Source organism: Tachypleus tridentatus, chromosome 3 (genome assembly GCF_004210375.1).
Source record: "Tachypleus tridentatus isolate NWPU-2018 chromosome 3, ASM421037v1, whole genome shotgun sequence".
NCBI classification, from domain to species: Eukaryota; Metazoa; Arthropoda; class Merostomata; order Xiphosura; family Limulidae; genus Tachypleus; species Tachypleus tridentatus.
In genome coordinates, this window is record NC_134827.1 from 26,416,560 (window position 1) to 26,435,847 (window position 19,288).

Here is a 19,288-nt window from a genome sequence, read left to right on the forward strand (position 1 = left end):
TTTCCCTCTAGTCTTACACTGATAAGTTAAGGATGGCTAGCGCAAATAGTCCTTTAATACCTCTGGGCAAAATTCAAAAACCAAGCCTTTATTGTTTGTGAGAGAAATTAGAGTTAGAGAAGAGACAGCAATCACGCAATATCGATTACTTGATTCCGTGCTTAGGCCGAGCATGGCCAAATTTGTTAAGGCGTTCGACTCGTAATCCGAGGGTCATGGGTTCGAATCCCGGTCGCACCAAACATGCTAGCCCTTTCAGCCCTGTGGGCGCTGTAATGTGACGGCAATCCCACTATTCTCTTGGTAAAAGAGTAGCCCAAGAGTTGGCGGTGGGTGGTAATGGCTAGCCACCTTCCCTCTAGTCTTACACTGCTAAATTAGGGACGGCTAGAGCAGATAGCCCTCAAGTAGCTTTGGGCGAAATTCGAAACAAACAAACAATGATTCCATGCGTGAAGTAATTATTTTTTATTAACACTTGTATTTTTTTAATTTTAACTCTTCTGTTAAGACTTTTCGGAACATCAAAATTACAAATAATTACATTTCTTTAGTTATGCATGAGAAAATTCTTGAACTAAATGTTTATAACTTGCGTATCTTGATAAGCTAATACCCTTATGAAAACTTCTAACTTACTGAAATGTTTGAAATAAGAAAATAACCTTAATTCTGTGTGTTATTATTGACTTTAAGCTATTACTTCCACACTTTATGCTAAGATGAGGTGGAATGTATACATAGTAACAATAAAGTATTTGCAAAAATCGACAATTAAACCACGTGAAATACCATTTAAACACGAAAGTTCTGTTTTTTTTTTATTTCGCGCAAAGCTACACGAGGGCTATATGTGCTAGCCGTCTCTAATTTAGCAGTGTAAGACAAGAGGGAAGGCGGCTAGTCATCACCACTCACTGCCAACTCTTGGCCGACTCTTTTACCAACGAATAGTGGGATTGACCGTCACATAATAACGCCCCCACGGCTAAAAGGGCGAGCATGTTTGATGCGACCGGGATTACGAGTCGAACGCTAAACACGAAAGACGTGAGAAATAAGTACGCATTCAGATGAATGCATTGAGTTCCTTTTTTACAAAATTGAAACTTGTGATGTTACATTTTGCATTGTATATTTTAACAGTTGCTCCACAACGACAGGTCCTCCCAGCTGAGGACAGCGGTAAGTATTTGGACTTACAACGCCAAAATCATGAGATCGATTCCCCTCGGTGGACACAGCAGGTATTCTGATGTAGCTTTGTTGTAAGAACAACAGATGCAAGCGTAAAACACACACCAACAGGTGTGACCCTCTGTCGATTCAAGGATACAAAGAAATATGTGTGTCAGAAATTCCAATTTTTGTATTTTCAACTCGTATGTATGTGTGTGTGTTTGTATGCTACGTTTCACGCTTGACTTAATATCCGATTTCCTCTCTTATATTTCTATCACTTTTATAGATATATGTGTTTATTTCTTGTTCTTTCCAGTGGTCAAACAAAATTACAAGGTTGAAGTGAGAGACGAATATGTTCTTAAGGGAAATCCAGCAGTTTTCAAATGTCACGTGCCCTCATACGTAAAGGACTTTGTCTTAGTGGACCAATGGGTCGAGGAACCTGCTAAGGTCATCAACATGAAACCCTTTTCAGGTAAGAATATAGTAACTTCATAAAATTTGGCGTTCTACATCAGAGATAAAAATTATGTATTCAATAGTAGTGATACAAAACTGGCCAAAATTTTTAGCTAAAAGGGAAACTATTGAATTACAATACTCCTGAAAACACATCTTTCTTAATGGCTTTCAAGAACTATCATGACACATGTGGGATAAATCATTTTAAAAGGCTACTTATAACATGCAATTATTTAATTATTTGGTTCTATGCCAGCAGTCTCGTTTGTATGCTACGTTGTAAGCGAATACAAGTAACAGTGTGTATCTCAAAATGGATTGTATGGGTATTAACACTTTTATTGATAAGCAGAGAACAAAGTTTTGATCTTCCAAGGTCATCTTCAGGTTTTTATTTCAAGTGGGTTTCTAGTCATTAAGAAATTAACAGTGTGGATGCCGTTAACGTAGTTTTAAGACTAATTTCACTAATCACTCATGCACACAATTTATACATTTGTTTGTTTGTTTTTAATTTCGCGCAATGCTACTCAAGGGCTATCTGCGCTAGCCGTCCCTAATTTAGCAGTGTAAGACTAGAGGGAAGGCAGCTGGTCATCACCATACGCTGCAAACTCTTGGGCTACTCTTTTACCAACAAATAATGCGATTGACCGTCACATTAAACGCCCCCACGGCTGAAAGGGCGAGCATGTTGAGTGCGACGGGGGATTTGAACCCGCGACTCTCAGATTACGAGTCGAACGCCTTAACCCACCTGGCCATGCCGGGCCGCCATTGTATATATACGTTATACATGAGTAAATGTAATCACCTGTCTGCGTGTTATTAAGAGATTACAGCTTTTTACTTTTTCAACGTTTTATTGTGTCACTTGTTGACTTTCAGAAAATTCCAAACAATAACATACGTAAACCGATGGAGTAATTTAACCACATGGGGCTACTAAGCAAAACGCTATTTTAATATCACATGAATGATAATACCTTGATGACTACTTAATGTCTTTTTACATCCAATTGCCAAAAGCTGGTAAAGAAACTACCGCACCACTGTTGGTCTATTTGGCCTTCTAATGATATTACTGTTTTTAATTGGTTTAGAATCAATCTTGTAGCTTTGGACGTGTACTTGTAAGTTACTTGTGAAAACGTTTTTTTTGTGTGTTAGTCACATTCCGGTTGTTGAAGTGCTCAGTCTTGCGTCAACATGTTGAGTAAAGTCTGCTTTCTTCTCTTAGAAGTCTTATGACATTTAATTAGATATCTTTTCTTTTTGCGCTTCGTCACTGCACTCAGACAACACGTATTATTCCTAAAGTCGCACTATATTCTTGTCCACTGATACAAACTCCGCGCGACAGCCAAACACTATGTATTAATCCTATATTTGCAGGCCCCGATATGGCTAGTTGGACAGAGTGTAGCTTTTGCACAAAACGACAACAACAATAAATGCTGGTGACACGAAAACAAATTCAACTGGGAATATAAAAGAAAAACACAATATTCTGAGTTTAGCGTATACTATATATTATTTCAAGGCTTTGGCTATTGAATTGTTACATTTTATATTGTTTTTCTATCATTTTGTGGTATCGTGAAGTTAAGATATTTGTAGTTAATACCTATATACATGTAAAAATTACTTAAATAATTTCATTCTTCTCACCAGAGGGCCAGTACACAGTTCTCACAACGGGAGAACTGTACGTTCGTGACATAGACCAAAGCGATACTTTCAGAAGCTATCGATGTAGGACGAAACACAAGCTGACTGGTGAACGAGTTACCTCTGAGACGGCTGGAAAAATAATTGTAACAGGTAGTGTTTCGTAGAGATTTCCAGTAATCCAAAACAATTGCAACTTCTATTAAAACTCTTTCATGAATTTCACAGGCAAACCGGCTGAACACAATTACGGCTATTCTGTTTATATAGATAACAACCAACATATAAGTTAAATTAATGGACATAAATTACGTGCCTATCTAAACCAATAGAAATTCAAATTGAGTTTGAGGTAATTAAGATGTAGAAAAAAAAGTTATTTTATATTTTGTGCTTCACAAATGACAGCTTCAGTACGAAGTTCCCGGCTTGACCAGGTGGTCAAGGTGTTCGACTCTTAATCTGAGGGTCGCAGGTTCGAATCCCCATCACACCAAACGTGTTCGTCCTTTTAGCCGTGGGAGTATAATGTGACAGTCAATCCCATTATTCGTTGGTAAAAGAGTAGCCCAAGAGTTGGTGATGGGGTGGTGTTGACTAGCTGCCTTCCCTCTAGTCTTACACCTGCTAAATTAGGGACAGCTAGCGCAGATAGCTTTTGTGCAGCTTTGCGCGAAATTAAAAAAACAAACAAACAGTATGAAGTAAACCATGAAAATAGAAAAGAAACAATCTGTTCCAGACTAGTTAAGCTCGAGATACGAGGCACGGGAACGTATCACAAAATGACTTAAAGAAATATCTATGTGTACATGTATATTAAATTGGTTTAGCTAGAGAGGTAACAAACAGGAACAAGTCATTAATCATTGGACTGCAGAAAGTTCTCGAACTCGAAGGTAGTTTTGAAATCAATATCAAGGTCACGTTCTTCTGTCACGTTCTGCCTTGAATTTTCTGACAGATCACTTCTTCTGCAGTTCTTTAATCGGATAATTACCAGAAGTCGAGTATGTACGGTTTGGGTCTTGTGCGCATAAAAACCTGTAAATGCGTTTTCCCGCGTTATATCTCTCATGAAACACTGCCACATTTAATAGAAACATATATTTAATGAACTTCTTAGAATTACTAGCAACTGGTGCCTTATTTTTTTTTTAAAGTAAGTAATGTGTATCATCACTTTTGTGTTCAGTGTTAAATGCCTCTGATCAATATGTTAACAGTTAACAAATAATTGTTTGTTTGTTTGTTTTTGAATTTCGCACAAAGCTACTCGAGGGCTATCTGTGTTAGCCGTCCCTAATTTAGCAGTTTAAGACTAGAGGGAAGGCAGCTAGTCATCACCACCCACCGCCAACTCTTGGGCTACTCTTTTACCAAAGAATAGTGGGATTGACCGTCACTTTATAACGCCTCCACGGCTGAAATGGCGAGCATGTTTGGAGCGATCGGGATGCGAACCCGCGGCCCTCGGATTACGAATCGCACGCATTAACACGCTTGGCCATGCCGGGCCCTAACAACTAATTAAATCAATGTGCTATATAAAGGGTTTATTGAAATTATTCATGTTTTGTCTTCGTTTTGAAACATAAAATTAATATTTAGGGCAATGCGTTCCTTCTTTTCTAAAATTTCTATATACAACTGGTAACACGAGACTTTGGAAATATTACACTTGTCGCATTACCTTCTCCACCGCTGGAAAACCAAAGCTTGCTATTTCAACTGGAAGCAAGGGTTTCTACACACATACAGAGTTCGGGTCTCTGGGGCTATGGTTTCTCATTTTATTAGAATAATACCGTTAGCTTTCTATTAGGATCTCCACGTGCGGTGGAGTGTGCCGGGTTTGATGCCAGTCATTAATCACGGAGTCAAGCAGCGATAGATGAATAGTTTGGCCTCTGTTGCTAGGAAGTCACGGGACGATATCGACCCATTTCTCGGTGCTGTAGGCACTCAACTATACGAAACATCTCTTTAGAATACGCTCATTTACATCCAAATGGGATGGTACTGATTAAAAGCCATAGACGTAAATGTATCGTATGCTGACAACAGTCTATATTAATATTCATACAGAGTAATGTATACATGATTTGTGAGATTGAACAGGAAAAAGTCATCTAACATTGTCACTTTCTTAACATGTTAAATGTTTCCCAGTGATTTCGCGAGCTACGACTTCTCTTTTCTTAATCTTCTTTGTAATAAGTTAAAACACATTTTCATAAGTTCGTTCGAAATAGCTCTTTCTACAAGTACAGTAAATCACTATACTCTTGAGACAATATCCGGGGTTGAAAGAGAGAGACTCTGGAAAAGTAAATTCGCTGAATAACTGGAGCATGCAATAATGGCATGACATATACAGATATATAAATATTTAAAATTTGAAAAGCATCCGGTCGACCAATTACACTAATGTGTAATTTAAGTGTAAATAAATCACGCATTAAAACTGTCGTCTTTTCCCAGTTGGCTACAACTCTGTGAGTATGATTCTTATAACACGAACAATGAAATACTGAACAAGCTCTAGGAAAAGCTAGATTGATGCCCTCATTTTAATTCTGTTTGAAAGTCGTCTACACTAATTTATGAAGATATTGTTCGAGTGTTAAACAGTAAATAAGTGATTAATGCTATACGAACCTTTCGTAGAAAACTTAATGAGAATTGCGTGATTTGAGCAACTCCAGTAAAACTACATGACTCTTTGTTAGCCAACACCAGTAAAACTACATGACTCTTTGTTAGCCAACACCAATAAAACTACATAACTCTTTGTTAGCCAACACCAGTAAAACTACATGACTCTTTGTTAGCCAACACCAGTAAAACTACATAACTCTTTGTTAGCCAACACCAGTGAAACTACATAAATCTTTGTTAGCCAACATCAGTGAAACTACTATAACTCTTTGTTAGCCAACACCAGTAAAACTACATAACTCTTTGTTAGTCAACACCAGTAAAACTACATAACTCTTTGTTAGCCAACACCAGTAAAACTACATAACTCTTTGTTAGTCAACACCAGTGAAACTAGATAACTTTGTTAGCCAACACCTTTGAAACTACATAACTCTTTGTTAGCCAACACCAGTAAAACTACATAACTCTTTGTTAGCCAACACCAGTAAAACTACATAACTCTTTGTTAGCCAACACCAGTAAAAGTACGTAACTCTTTGTTAGCCAACACCAGCAAAGTACAATAACTCTTTGTTAGCCAACAGAAACTACATAACTCTTTGTTAGCCAAACCAGTGCTAAATAACTCTTTGTTAGCCAACACCAGTGAAACTACATAACTCTTTGTTAGCCAACACCAGTAAAACTACGTAACTATTTGTTAGCCAACACCAGTAAAACTACATAACTCTTTGTTAAACACCAGTGCCTACATAACTCTTTGTAACCAGTGAAACTACATAACTCTTTGTTAGCCAACACCAGTGAAACTAAATAACTCTTTGTTAGCCAACACCAGTGAAACTAAATAACTCTTTGTTAGCCAACACCAGTGAAACTACATAACTCTTTGTTAGCGAACACCAGTAAAACTACATAACTTTGTTAGCCAACACCATAACTCTTTGTTAGCCGACATCAGTGAAAATAAACTCGTAACAATAAAACATAACTCTTTGTTAGTCAACACCAGTAAAAGGAACAGTACATAACTCTTTGTTAAGCAGTACCAATAAACGTAACAGTACATAACTCTTTGTTAGTCAACACCAGTAAAAGAAACAGTGCATAACTCTTTGTTAAGCAATGCCAATAAACGTAACAGTGCATAACTCTTTGTTAAGCAGTGCCAATAAACGTAACAGTACATAACTCTTTGTTAAGCAGTGCCAATAAACGTAACAGTACATAACTCTTTGTTAAGCAGTGCCAATAAACGTAACAGTGCATAACTCTTTGTTAAGCAGTGCCAATAAACGTAACAGTGCATAACTCTTTGCTAAGCAGTGCGAAAAAAAGTAACAGTGCATAACTCTTTGTTAAGCAGTGCTAATAAACGCCACAGTGCAAAAATAACACATTGTTAAGGAACGTCAGTAAAACTGATAATACATAACTATTTATTAAACCCTACTAGTGAAAGTAATGGTTTATAACCATTTGTTAAGGAACGTAATTGGCCCGACATGGCCAAATGGGTAGAGCGCTCGACTCGCAATCTGAGGATCGCAGGCTCGAATCCCGGTCACACCGACAACAACACCCACAATCTTAATATCATAAGCAAATTTGGCCCGGCATGAACAAATCAGTGGGTCTAGGGTTCGAATCCCCGTCACACCAAACATGCTCGCCATTTCAGCCGTGGAGGAATTATAATATGACGTCCAATCCCACTCTCTGTTGGTAAAAGAGTAGCCCATGAGTTGGGGGTGGGTAGTGATGCCTAGCTGCCTTCCTTATAGTCTTACACTGTTGAATTAGGGACGGCTAGATAGCCCTCGTGTGGTTTTGCGCGAAATCCAAAAACAAACAAAAAATCTAATTCAAAACAACGCTAGAGCCGAGAGTACTGACTGCTACTTTTACACGACTTCATGAATTAGAAGCATTCAGAAAAAAAAAAAATTAGTTGAACTGATAGTTTACTTTAATAATTTAGTATTAGCACGTAAGTGTAGCACGTGATGAATTACTATCTCTGTTCAGAACCACACGGACAAGATCCACTACGCATCACCCACTTCGTTCCCAGGATTAAGTCTCAAGAAGGAGATATTATTCAGTTATCTTGTGCAGCTCAGTCACGCTCTAAACCAACATACACTTGGAACAAGCTGGATGGTAGCGTCCTGCATGGCCTGCACAGAAGAGGTGACATATCTATTCGCGATGGAATACTAACCATTACGCATGCTCAGATGTTGCACAGTGGAAAGTACGTGTGCTTTGTTAACAACACCTTTAGCGAAGATAAAAGAACAACAGAACTTGTAGTTACAGGTAACTCAGCCATTTAACAGGTAGTAACAAGTAACTTTGTAACAATTAGTAACAGGTAACTCAGTAGTAACAAATAATCAGTTATTTAACAGTTAGTAACAGGTAGTAACAAATAAATCAGTTGTTTAAAAGTTAGTAACAGGCAGTAACAAATAAATCAGTTATTTAACAGTTAGTAGCAGGTAGTAACAAATAAATCAGTTATTTAACAGGTAGTTACAGGTATCTCAGTTATTTAACAGGTAGTAACAAGTAACTTAGTTACTTAACAGGTAGTAACAGTTATTTAACAGGTAGTAACAAGTAACTTAGTTTTAACAGGTAGTAACGGGTAAATCAATTATTTAACAGGTAGTGACAGATAACTCAATTATTTAACAGGTAGTTACAGATAACTCAGTTATTTAACAGGTAATAACAGGTAACTGAATTAGTAGATAAATCAATCATTTACTCTGTCAAACACATAGTGGAATGTAGGGAACAGAGCGAAGTGAAATAAAACAATATTTAACCTGTGTTTCAGGTGAAGCTCTTAGCGCAAACATAAATTATTAAACCTAATTTTTCTTGCGATTATAAGAATAATTTTATATCTTAAGGTTAAATCATTTTAATTATATTAACCACCTGTGTTCCAAGTATGTTCCAACTGTGTTCCAAGTATGATTTAATAACAAGATTCTAAGTGTGATTCGCCGTAAAGTCTTAGATGTAGCAAACCAATAATATCCTAATCACGGTCGATCAGTAAGATTCTTGGTGTGGTTGTTCAGTGAGAATATAAGTATGGGTAACCAAAAGGTTGTAGGTGTTCTTAAGGCAATATGATTTTAGATACGATTAAGCAATAAGTTTTAAGGCTTAGCTAACCATTAATTTTCTAGGTGTCATTTAGCAATACGATTCTTTTAGTGAATAAAACATAAGTTCTCAGATGCATTTATTATAAGCTAGCACAATCATAGAATAAATACGTAACTATTACTTTGTAATAAGTATAGAACGAAATAACTAATTTAAGTCTTATTTTTATCTATGCCGTGGCTCGTATGACTTCGTATTCTTAACTGGATATTCGAAACGTAAAGAAAATCCTTCTGATTTCGTTCAGAAAATATATTTTACCTTTTTTCTCTTTCGATATCTAACCCATCTGGGAATACCAAATAGTTCGTATATGTAGTTTGTTTGTTTTCTTATAATTTTGTTTGACTGTATACTTTTATTTCTAATGCGACAAGAGCGCCCTCCTGACAAACAGACCACATTTATTTTACCTCATGGCAATTATTTTAGAGATATAAATTTCAAAAGAAAAAGACAGATTACACAGAACTTTGTTTGGTTTAGGTTTCTGAATATGGCAGGATGAGAAATGAATATACAAATCTTCCAGTGTGATTAAAGCGACACCTAGTGTTACATTTCCAAGGTACACTGCTGGGCCAGCGTGGCTTCTTTATAATTTAAAAACAACAAAACCGAAATATTCCAAGTAATTCTATCTCGACTTTTCCTGGGGGTTTGCTGAATAGACGTTGAGTTCATACGTAGACTTGAGAGGTTTTTGTGTTTTTCTCTGGGCATTAATTCTTTGTACACTTCCATCGTATGGAAAACTTTCCCACGTGTAATTGGATTTTCTTCCTTTTGCTGTATTATGGTGAACACATTTTTTGAATCTAATTTAAACTGTTCCTTTCCAACTTTAAAATTGAAAACACACACACAAACAAATGGACTATATGTGTATTAATTAACTTTCCAATTACCAAATACCTCTGGTACATTTAACATTAAATAGGTTTTTTTTTTAATTAGTTTCAACTTACTTCTAAAATCGACAGTATATCACCAAAGTTTCTGTTGTCCCTTACATGTGAATGTGGTTGTATTGTTAGTGATATTTCGCGTGTATTTATACAGTGAGTGATATACATTACGTTTCTTGGTATAATCAGTGACATATCATGTTTGTTTTTTTTCTACAAAGCTACGTCGTATATTTTTGTACAACCGCCAGTTTTGTACAAGTCATTGTTTTGTTATACATGTTTAACTAATCAAATTTACACCACCCTTGTTTCTATAATAAATAATTTTATCGTATATCATTACGTATATTTTTGGAGTATAAAAGTGAGTACGATTTGGAGTTTCTCGGCTCTTAGGAGGCGAGAGGATATTGGTGTTGAGGTTAAATGTTTGTGTACTATATGTGACACTTGATGAGAAAGCTTGCAGCTCACCTGTCATTTTGGATATGTCACATATTGTGACACATAGTAGACATTTTGTTTGGAATTTCCGCCCACGCTGGAAATGTTATTAAAATACATATTATATTTTATTGGTTATTAATTCGATGTGTAATGTCTTTTAATTTACTACTTGAAGCCCCCCTCCTCTTTCCCTCAACTCCTTTTATATACTTTGGTTTGGTATGTTTTATCCAGTCGTTGTCTTATTAAAAATTGAGAACCTAAAATTGGTATACTACAAAATGGTTAGCGACCTTCATGTGATCAATGATGTGTTATGTACGTTTGTGTGTTCAAGTGATACCTCATGTGTGTTCAAGTGATACCTCATGTGTGTTTGTAAATTCAGTGGTACATCTTGTTTATTGAACAATAGGTAATATTTTATGCATAGCCAGCGGTATATCATGTACGTTGATATAACAAAAGACATTTCTTGTGGGTTTGCGTAATAACTAATTCATTGCACATACAAAAAACATTAAAGTGTTATATGATGGTATAAAATGGCAGAAAGATTTATTTTATTACTCAGTTTGTTCAGAACTATCATCTGCTTTGAGGCCCTCATACATGTAGATGTAAATGTGTTCCGTGGATGATGCAATTCTGTTTGATAATTACATCAGCAGCCGTATTGGCTTTTTGCATCAGGCGTTTTCGGAAATTAATACAAGTTCTTTCTGAGAGTCGGTTTAGGAGCTTATCTGTTACAAAGTGCATGAGATGCTACAACGGTCAAGGGTTACGAGTTAGCTCAAAGAGGAAAAAAAAGCCGTTGTTTATTTGAACGAAGAGAGAGTTTTACCACGTCAGACTGCTGGAAGAATTAAACTTGAACAGTATACTGTGAGCCGATTGGTGTAGACTTGTTGTGTAAGCGGAAGTAGTATGAGGAACTCTCGACAGCAGCTGACAATCGTATTCTCAAACCAATGAGTCTTCAAACTCGTCTGTCGTTCACAAATGTCAAAAGATCATGGCAAGAAACTTTAGGGATCACTGTCCTGCGCGTACCGTTCGGTTTCGACTGTGTTCAACTGGTCTCCCAGCAAGATGGTCAAGAAAGAAACCCATTCTCTCCAACTGTGCTGAAGCAACGTGGAACAAAGTGATCTTCTCGGACCAATCAAAGCTTATTCTGCTCGGGTCTGTTGAGAACCACTTGTAAGACGTTGACGTAGAGAAGAGTTTCATCTAGTGTGTGTGTGAATGCAATTGTGAAACATCTACAGGGTCAGATGTTACTGGAATGCATCTGTAGGTAAGATATGGAATGATTGCAGGTTTATGAAAGGTACTGTAAATTCCGCAAGTACTCGGAGGTGTATAAGTCCCTGTTGAAGTCAGAAGGTGAGGACCACTTCTGTGCAGCTGACCAGTGCACATCTTAGAATGACTTTGTTGCATGAAAGAGGACTAAAAAGACTGGTAATACGCATGTCCTCAAATAGGAAATTTCACTCCATGTGTATTAAACCACAGCTTTCATTTAATTGCTTTAAGTGAAGGACTATCTTTGAAGAGAGAGCATCCAGAGACTATGCTGGCCAGGCAACACCCAGACCTCAATCCTATCGAAAACTGCTGGAAGGTAATGGGTAACAAAGTGCAAGGAAAAAACTTAGAAGTGCTTTGGAAAAGCTTTCCTACATTCACTCCTTCGTACATTCTATACTATAGCGATGCGAAACAGTTTATATTTGTCTTCCTAACGGTGCAGGAGTTTCCTGTGGAGTTAAAATACTAAAAGCTGTTTTTTGATATTTGTGGTGGGCACATCACAAATAACTCATTGTGTAGCTTTGTGTTTAACCACAAACAATTTTACCTTTAGGTTTTCTGACTCCAAGAACATTTATGTATCTGCCATGTGTTTGTTGATCGTCTGCTGTAATGTGTTTGTCATGCTGTTAGTAAATGTGTATGACCGTCTTATACTCACGCTGACACTTCAACAATGTGTAATCCAATAAAAAGAACAAACAAACAAACATGATGCGAAAAGAGTTTGAAAAATAGTTGGCTGACCCAATACTTTTTTCGACCACTTTAAACTCGAAGATGAATCAACCCGTTACTCAAACACAAACATACAAACATCATTGAAAACGTTACGAATAAGAGTCCATCAATCTAAGAATCGTAAGCTGTGTCGTTTCAAGATGTTTTATATGTATATAGATGCACAATCGACGTAAAATGGCACAATTTATACGAGTTTTATGTAACGCTGAACTTCCTGGTTTGTTACTGTAACCAAAGGTTGCCAGTGATGTTAATTAGATAAAAACACCTGCGGTTTGTGTATTTCTTCTTCAGGTATGAGTACTAAACCGCTAGGGCTATAGGGTTTTTATTCATTTCTTTGGAGATTTCTCGAACCCACGTGTTTATATTAACTTTATACGTTAGTTTTTAAGGTCTGAATAGGCCACAGGTTTTTGAAAACAGAAAAAATTTCTATACGTAAATTTATTACGTAACTAAAGAACTACCTCGGCATCTCTCTGATAAGTATCACATCTAATGCTGTGCGGGTGCATAGCAACCACTCAAGTGCTGTAAACTTCATTATATCAACAGCGCACATTCCCAGTAATGGCGAGGAATCTCAACACGTTGACCTTAATGACCCTAACAGTCGATAGGCCTAAAGCCCAAGTATCCAACCGTAGCACTGCAAAACGGCCCAATGATCCAATGGGGTCGATGGTCTACAAAAAACAAAACCGGTAGTGCACATCTGCACATTGCCCTAAAACTGGTGCACATGAAAAATTTCATTCCGCACATGGAATGAAAAAATTAAAGATAATATGATTTTTTACTCGTACATTTGATGCTTTTGTACAAGCTGAAACTTTGAAATACTTGTACTTCCTATCTATTTAATCCAAATGCAGTCACGAAACAGTTCCATACTTTTAGATCAACAAACTTATTTACAACGACTTAATTAACTTTGTTGTTTAACTAAATTTTTTTATGTCCAGTCAATTAATTTTTTCTTATCTCGTTATTTTCCTTTTTATCCCACCTTTTTTAAAAAAAAAATAGTTTAAGAAATTGCCTCCCAGGTGGCTTTGTGTGTAAACTTAAGAATTTATAACACTTAAACTTAGCGTTTTATCCAGACGGTTGATTCAAAGAAATAATTCATTAAAAGCAAAATTAACTTATTGTCATAAGTTATTAATTTTATCTTGTTGCTTATCGTATTTGGATGTATTTGTTGTTTGTTTGTAACGTCTCACATATTTGTACTACTTTCATCGATGCCTTGTTTTATTATGCTTTACCCAGAATCTCTTTAGCTTCATATGCTCGTTCTTATAGTAAGTACACTTGTCATTTTTTCTATTGTGACCAAAATTATGATTTTCTTTAGTGATCTCACGTTTTCAATGTTTTATCAAGGGCTATTTATAAAACCTTCATTTACTCACCTCGAGTCCGTTTTGTGTTTCTGACAGCTACACTTAGAGCCTCCATTTTTCCTTCATTCCAAGAAGTGGACATCGAAGCCTCCGCAACATTAACTTGTGATACGTCTGGATATCCAATAAAAACACTGTTGTGGTTGAAAGACGCAGAGCCAATCCAAGCGGATAGCAGAGTTCGAATTCTTCAAAATAACCAGCTACTTATTTCTTCAGTGGCCAGACGTGATGCCGGAATGTACCAGTGCTTTATTTATAACGAAGGTGAATCAGCCCAAGGACTTGCCCAGGTTGTTATTGCTGGTAAATATCCACTACTTTTTTCTTTATCGATTCAGATATATTTAACAACTAAACGTACTCTCTATAGCCTTCGTATCAGTTCGTGAAAACATTCCTGATCTATGTCTCTCACATACTTGATTTAAAAACGTGTATTCTGTTTCGATCTCTCAGCCTATTACAGACGTATTTGATTCCGAAAGCCCAAAAAGTTTCATAAAACATTAGCTAAAGTAGCTTCTTATTCCAACTCGATTGTTACCTTCCTTTTATACATATATTAATATTTATTGAAACAGAGGACGCGAAACATAAGCTACTTGTTACTTCATAGATTGTATTAAATTTTTCACCAAGGAATATAAGACTTTAGATTGGCTTACAGATACTCCAGAATGCCTACTTCAAAGGAATAATTTTTAGTTTCTCAAAAAAAAACCTAACCTGCGTTGAATTTATAAATTATCTACAACGAACTTGCTTACCAGGATATCATACTTTGGAAGCGCTTGTTGGTTTACGTTTTTTTGTTTTTCTTTTATTCGTATGTTTAAATCACAGATGGCGCTGCCTTTATAAATTAAGCTTCACTTGTTCATGGAGTGCAGGTGGCAAGTGAAGGATTGGTATCTCGTCTTTGTTACTAACACGAAGAAAACATGAATTAACCATAATCAAGTATACAACATGCAGATGGGGGGGTGAAGACAGGGGGAAATAATGTTCCTATGGACAACATCGACAAAAACAACAACCACAAAAATAATTTTAAGAATACTTAATGGAACAAATGATGAACGAACTGTATAAATTAAAGAAATTGAAGTCGTCAACCAGAAAACTGCATTATTAATCATTATTAAAATAAATTGTACCACTCCTTAAAACATAAATGAAAAACGTGTATTCTTCAACAGGAGTAAAAATGGCGAGTTCATAGTGAAAAGCAGGATTCTCTTCAAAAACACTCGACTTTTCAGATGTTTATTTACTTTATAACGACCCACAAATTACTTTTAACTATTTTAACTTAGGACATTGGTTTTAGATTTGAAACAAATAACTGTTTATTATTTTTATCACGGTGTTTGAGCTGAAATATACTGCCAATCTGCTGAATTAAACAATTCTCGCTGGTCATTTCTTTGCTAGTCAGCTGTAATTTCAATTATTGGGATTTTCCTGGCCAAAGGTTTGATTATTTGAAATACAATTTAATCGCTAACTAGAACTGATTAATTTAAGGAAATAGATGTAAAATATGTTAAATTATTTTGTGCATAGAATTAGGCGATTTATATTCGTGAAAATAATAATCACTGATCATTAATTCTAGCTTTTAATTTATTTTTCACCATTTATTAAAATCTCCTTGGGGGTCAGAGGTAAGCTTACTAACTTAACTAACTTACAGGCCTGGAATGACCAGGTGGTTAAGGCATTCGAGTCGTAATCTGAGAGTCGAATCCCCGCCTCACCAAACGTGCTCGCCTTTTCTACTGTGGGGGTGTTATAATGTGACGATCAATCCCCCTATTATTTGGTAAAAGAGTAGCCCAAGAGTTGACGATGGGTGGTGATGACTAACTGCCTTCCCTCTAGTCTTACACTGATGAATTAGAGACGGCTAGTGCACTTAGCCCTCGTGTAGCTTTGCGCGATATTCAAAACAAATCAAACCATACGAACTTACAATCCTAAAATACAGAAATCGATTCTCTGGAATGGACAGAATGCATATAAGTTATTATGTACCTCTGTGATAACAAAACAATCATATAATAAAAAAACGTAACTGCTAAATTTATAAGATATTTATATTGTTTGTTAACCTTTATATCATGCTGTGGCTGCAGACAGTTAATATATAATTACATGGTCAACATATCGTGCATATACCTTTCTCAATTGTTATTTATAACGTATGGTAAACCGAACTTAATTATTAACACTTAAGTAAGTGGTATAAGGAACTTCACTAAAATACATCCATGCTATTTAAACCTGTACTCAATGGAAACGGTAGGTACAAATATACATACAAATACATACACATACGCACATATAACATTGTTATTATTAAAACGGTTAATTCGTTTTATAATTAATTCATGCATCATTAAGGTAATTTTAATCAGGCCTGGAACAAACATAATCGTTGTGGTACTTAATTTGGGAAAAAAAATTGTTTAACTACTGAAACTTCTTTCACAAAGACACGTTACTTAAACATTTAAACAAGAGTAAACAGCTGAAAAAAAGAAATTATCCTTGTTAACAGCAATAATAAAAGTCTTTTGTTTGTTTTGTATTTCACACAAAGCTACTCGAGGACTATCTGTTTTAGCGGTCTCTAATTTAGCAGTGTAAGACTAGAGGGAAGGCATCTAGTCATCACCACCCACCGCCAACTCTTGAACTACTCTTTTACCAACGAATAGTGGAATTGACCGTTACATTATAACGCCCCCACGGCTGAAAGGAGAGCATGTTTGGCGCGCCGGGGATGCGAACCCACGATCTTCAGATTACGAGTCGCACGCCTTGGCCATGCCGGTCCTTAATAAAAGTCACCTCATAACTCATTCACCTGCATGAGGAGTCTCGGCTTGAGCCAACACATTCTTTACTGTATCATGTTGTTGTTTTTAATGAAATGATTAACTTTTCCATAAATGATAGTTAGGAGCTGTAGAGATAGGGACGGACATCTCTGTACTGCAGTCTCTTTCTGAAGATGTTGACTGATGAATGTTTTCGTGATGGCCACCCTTCTTCACCCCAAGCAAGCTCTCCTCTGAACGTATCTTTTCATTCAATTCGAATGACCTTTTGTCAACATGTCAGCAATAGCGAGCAGTACAAGGTCTTCCGTCTGGGGGAATATCAGTGCAGTTCACAGACTTGAACTGTTTATCAGAAGTTGAAACGTCATGACATTCACCGTATAAACTAGGTCACTTCCCGAAATAGTTTCTACAGTTTCCCCACCCGGTGTCTCTAAAACGTTTTACTGCTTCATTTTGTGACATCACTGATGCTATTTTGCGAGGTACATGTGTCGGAGTTTCAGATGACGCAGGCCTGCAAGGGTTTTTGTTGCCTTGAAATTTTTATGTCCTACGGTAATTCCTGTACCATGAATCCATTTTTCTCCACTGCAGATTTTTCACATGACGTCACATGTAATTTTACAAAAGTAAATAACTTTCATTCTAATCGGGTCACATTTTGTTACGTTTAAAATGTTGACAACCACTGGCTGTAGATTTCTCCAGACCAATCGCGACGTGACAGTCTTATCCACCGTTCTAGAATCCAAACATAACAAACATAGCAATAAAAAGTGTTCCTTGTGGCAAACAAAATAATACTTTGATCAAAGTAAGAGTTTTTTTTCCCGATTTGTAAAAAAAAAATTATTACGTGGTAGAAAAAAATTATTTTGTAAATCTGCGTGGCTGTATTATTGAAACTTTGTTACTAAAACCAAAACAATGTTTTATTAAGTTTAAATTTTCAGACACGTGTTATTAACGGACGCGACAATAAAATTTCCTTGTTTACAAAATGTTACTAAATCATTAAGCTTCTGTGTGCTCTTTTATGCGGCCATACGTATTCATACCTAATATGGAAATATCATTTCCATTGGACCAATCAAATGCTTAAGTTTTATATATACAACTAAATGAAATAAAAGGTTAAAATAATCACACAATAAATAATTATTAAAATGCACAAATACATATTATTAAAATAAAATAATATTAAAAATATTAAAATATTTTTTTTGGCCTTAAAAAGACTCTACACAAGTTTTAATGTTTTATTATACCATGTTCAGAAGTATTGTTTGTTTGTTTTGAATTTCGTGCAAAGCTACTCAATGGCTATCTGCGCAGGCCGTCCCTAATTTAGAAGTGTAAGACTAGAAGAAAAGTAGCTAGTCATCACCACCCACCGCCAACTCTTGGGCTACTCTTTTATCGACGAATAGTGGGATTGACCGTCAATTTATAACGCCCCCATGGCTGAAAGAGCGAGCATGTTTGGTCGAACTCGCGACCCTCAGATTACGAGTCGATCGCCTTAACCCACGTGGCCATGCCTGGCCTCTTCAGAAGTAACGGTAGAGATATTGTTAGGATTTGTACACCCACGTAATCATTTACATTTCCGTCACGCCACCTATGCTAAATTACTCAGAATTATAAAATATCTGTCCATTACTCTGTTATTTCTCGATCTGGATTGACTTCCTCATTTGATACGACATCTATTTTGTTTGCTCTTTTTCTATCTGATTTATCAACTAAGTATTACTTCAGTCTATAACAAGAGGTGTTTCCGTCACATGTTCTGCTACCGTGTTTTCATGTTCCTTGATTCTAAATTTTAATTTCTATACGTTTGGTCAATGTAAATTCAACGGCAGATACACGATTTTTAAAAAAAAAATCCCACATTTATCAAATTCTTCTGTATTATGTATTCATGAAACTGTTTGTTTTAGAACACAGAGAGAATATTATACAACATTACTCATAACTGTAATAAACCTCGAACAAAAATGTATTACAAGAATAGAAATAATGGTGTGGGGGTTTTGCACAAGTAGAGTTTTAAGCTTGTTTGTAGTTAAGTACAAAGCTACAAAAGGGGATACCTGTGCTCTACACATCACGAGCATATAGACACAGGTTCCAGCATTGTAAATCCAAAGAATTTAAGTATAGGTAAGAAAAGACGTCTAAGGATAGAAAGCTCGGTATGGCCAGGTGGGTAGTAGGACTCTCAACTCGCAATCTAAGAGTCACGGGTTCGTATCCCCATCGCACCAAACATGCTCGCCCTTTCAGTCGTAGGGGGCGTTATAATGATCAGTTAATCCCAATCTTGGTTGGTTAAAGAATATCCCAAGAGTTGGCGGTGGTTGTTGATGACAATCTACCTTCCCTCTAGTCTTACACTGTTAAGTTACAGGCGGCTAGC

The 19,288-nt window shown here is 36.3% G+C and overlaps 1 protein-coding gene across 8 annotated transcripts in view; it reads left to right on the forward strand.

Annotated features, from left to right (window-relative positions):
* The window catches only part of LOC143246574 (cell adhesion molecule Dscam1-like), a 114,079-nt gene that overhangs the window by 35,940 nt on the left and 58,851 nt on the right, over nucleotides 1-19,288 (forward strand). For all 8 annotated transcript variants that reach the window (XR_013026045.1, XR_013026046.1, XM_076493519.1 and 5 more), the window contains exons 3-6: nucleotides 1,499-1,660; nucleotides 3,322-3,471; nucleotides 8,011-8,304; nucleotides 14,045-14,314. Coding sequence is in view for 6 of the 8 variants with exons in the window: in XM_076493519.1 (XP_076349634.1) it covers nucleotides 1,499-1,660; nucleotides 3,322-3,471; nucleotides 8,011-8,304; nucleotides 14,045-14,314 (876 nt within the window). In the remaining 2 variants the exon portion in view is untranslated. The remainder of the gene's footprint in view (nucleotides 1-1,498; nucleotides 1,661-3,321; nucleotides 3,472-8,010; nucleotides 8,305-14,044; nucleotides 14,315-19,288) is intronic.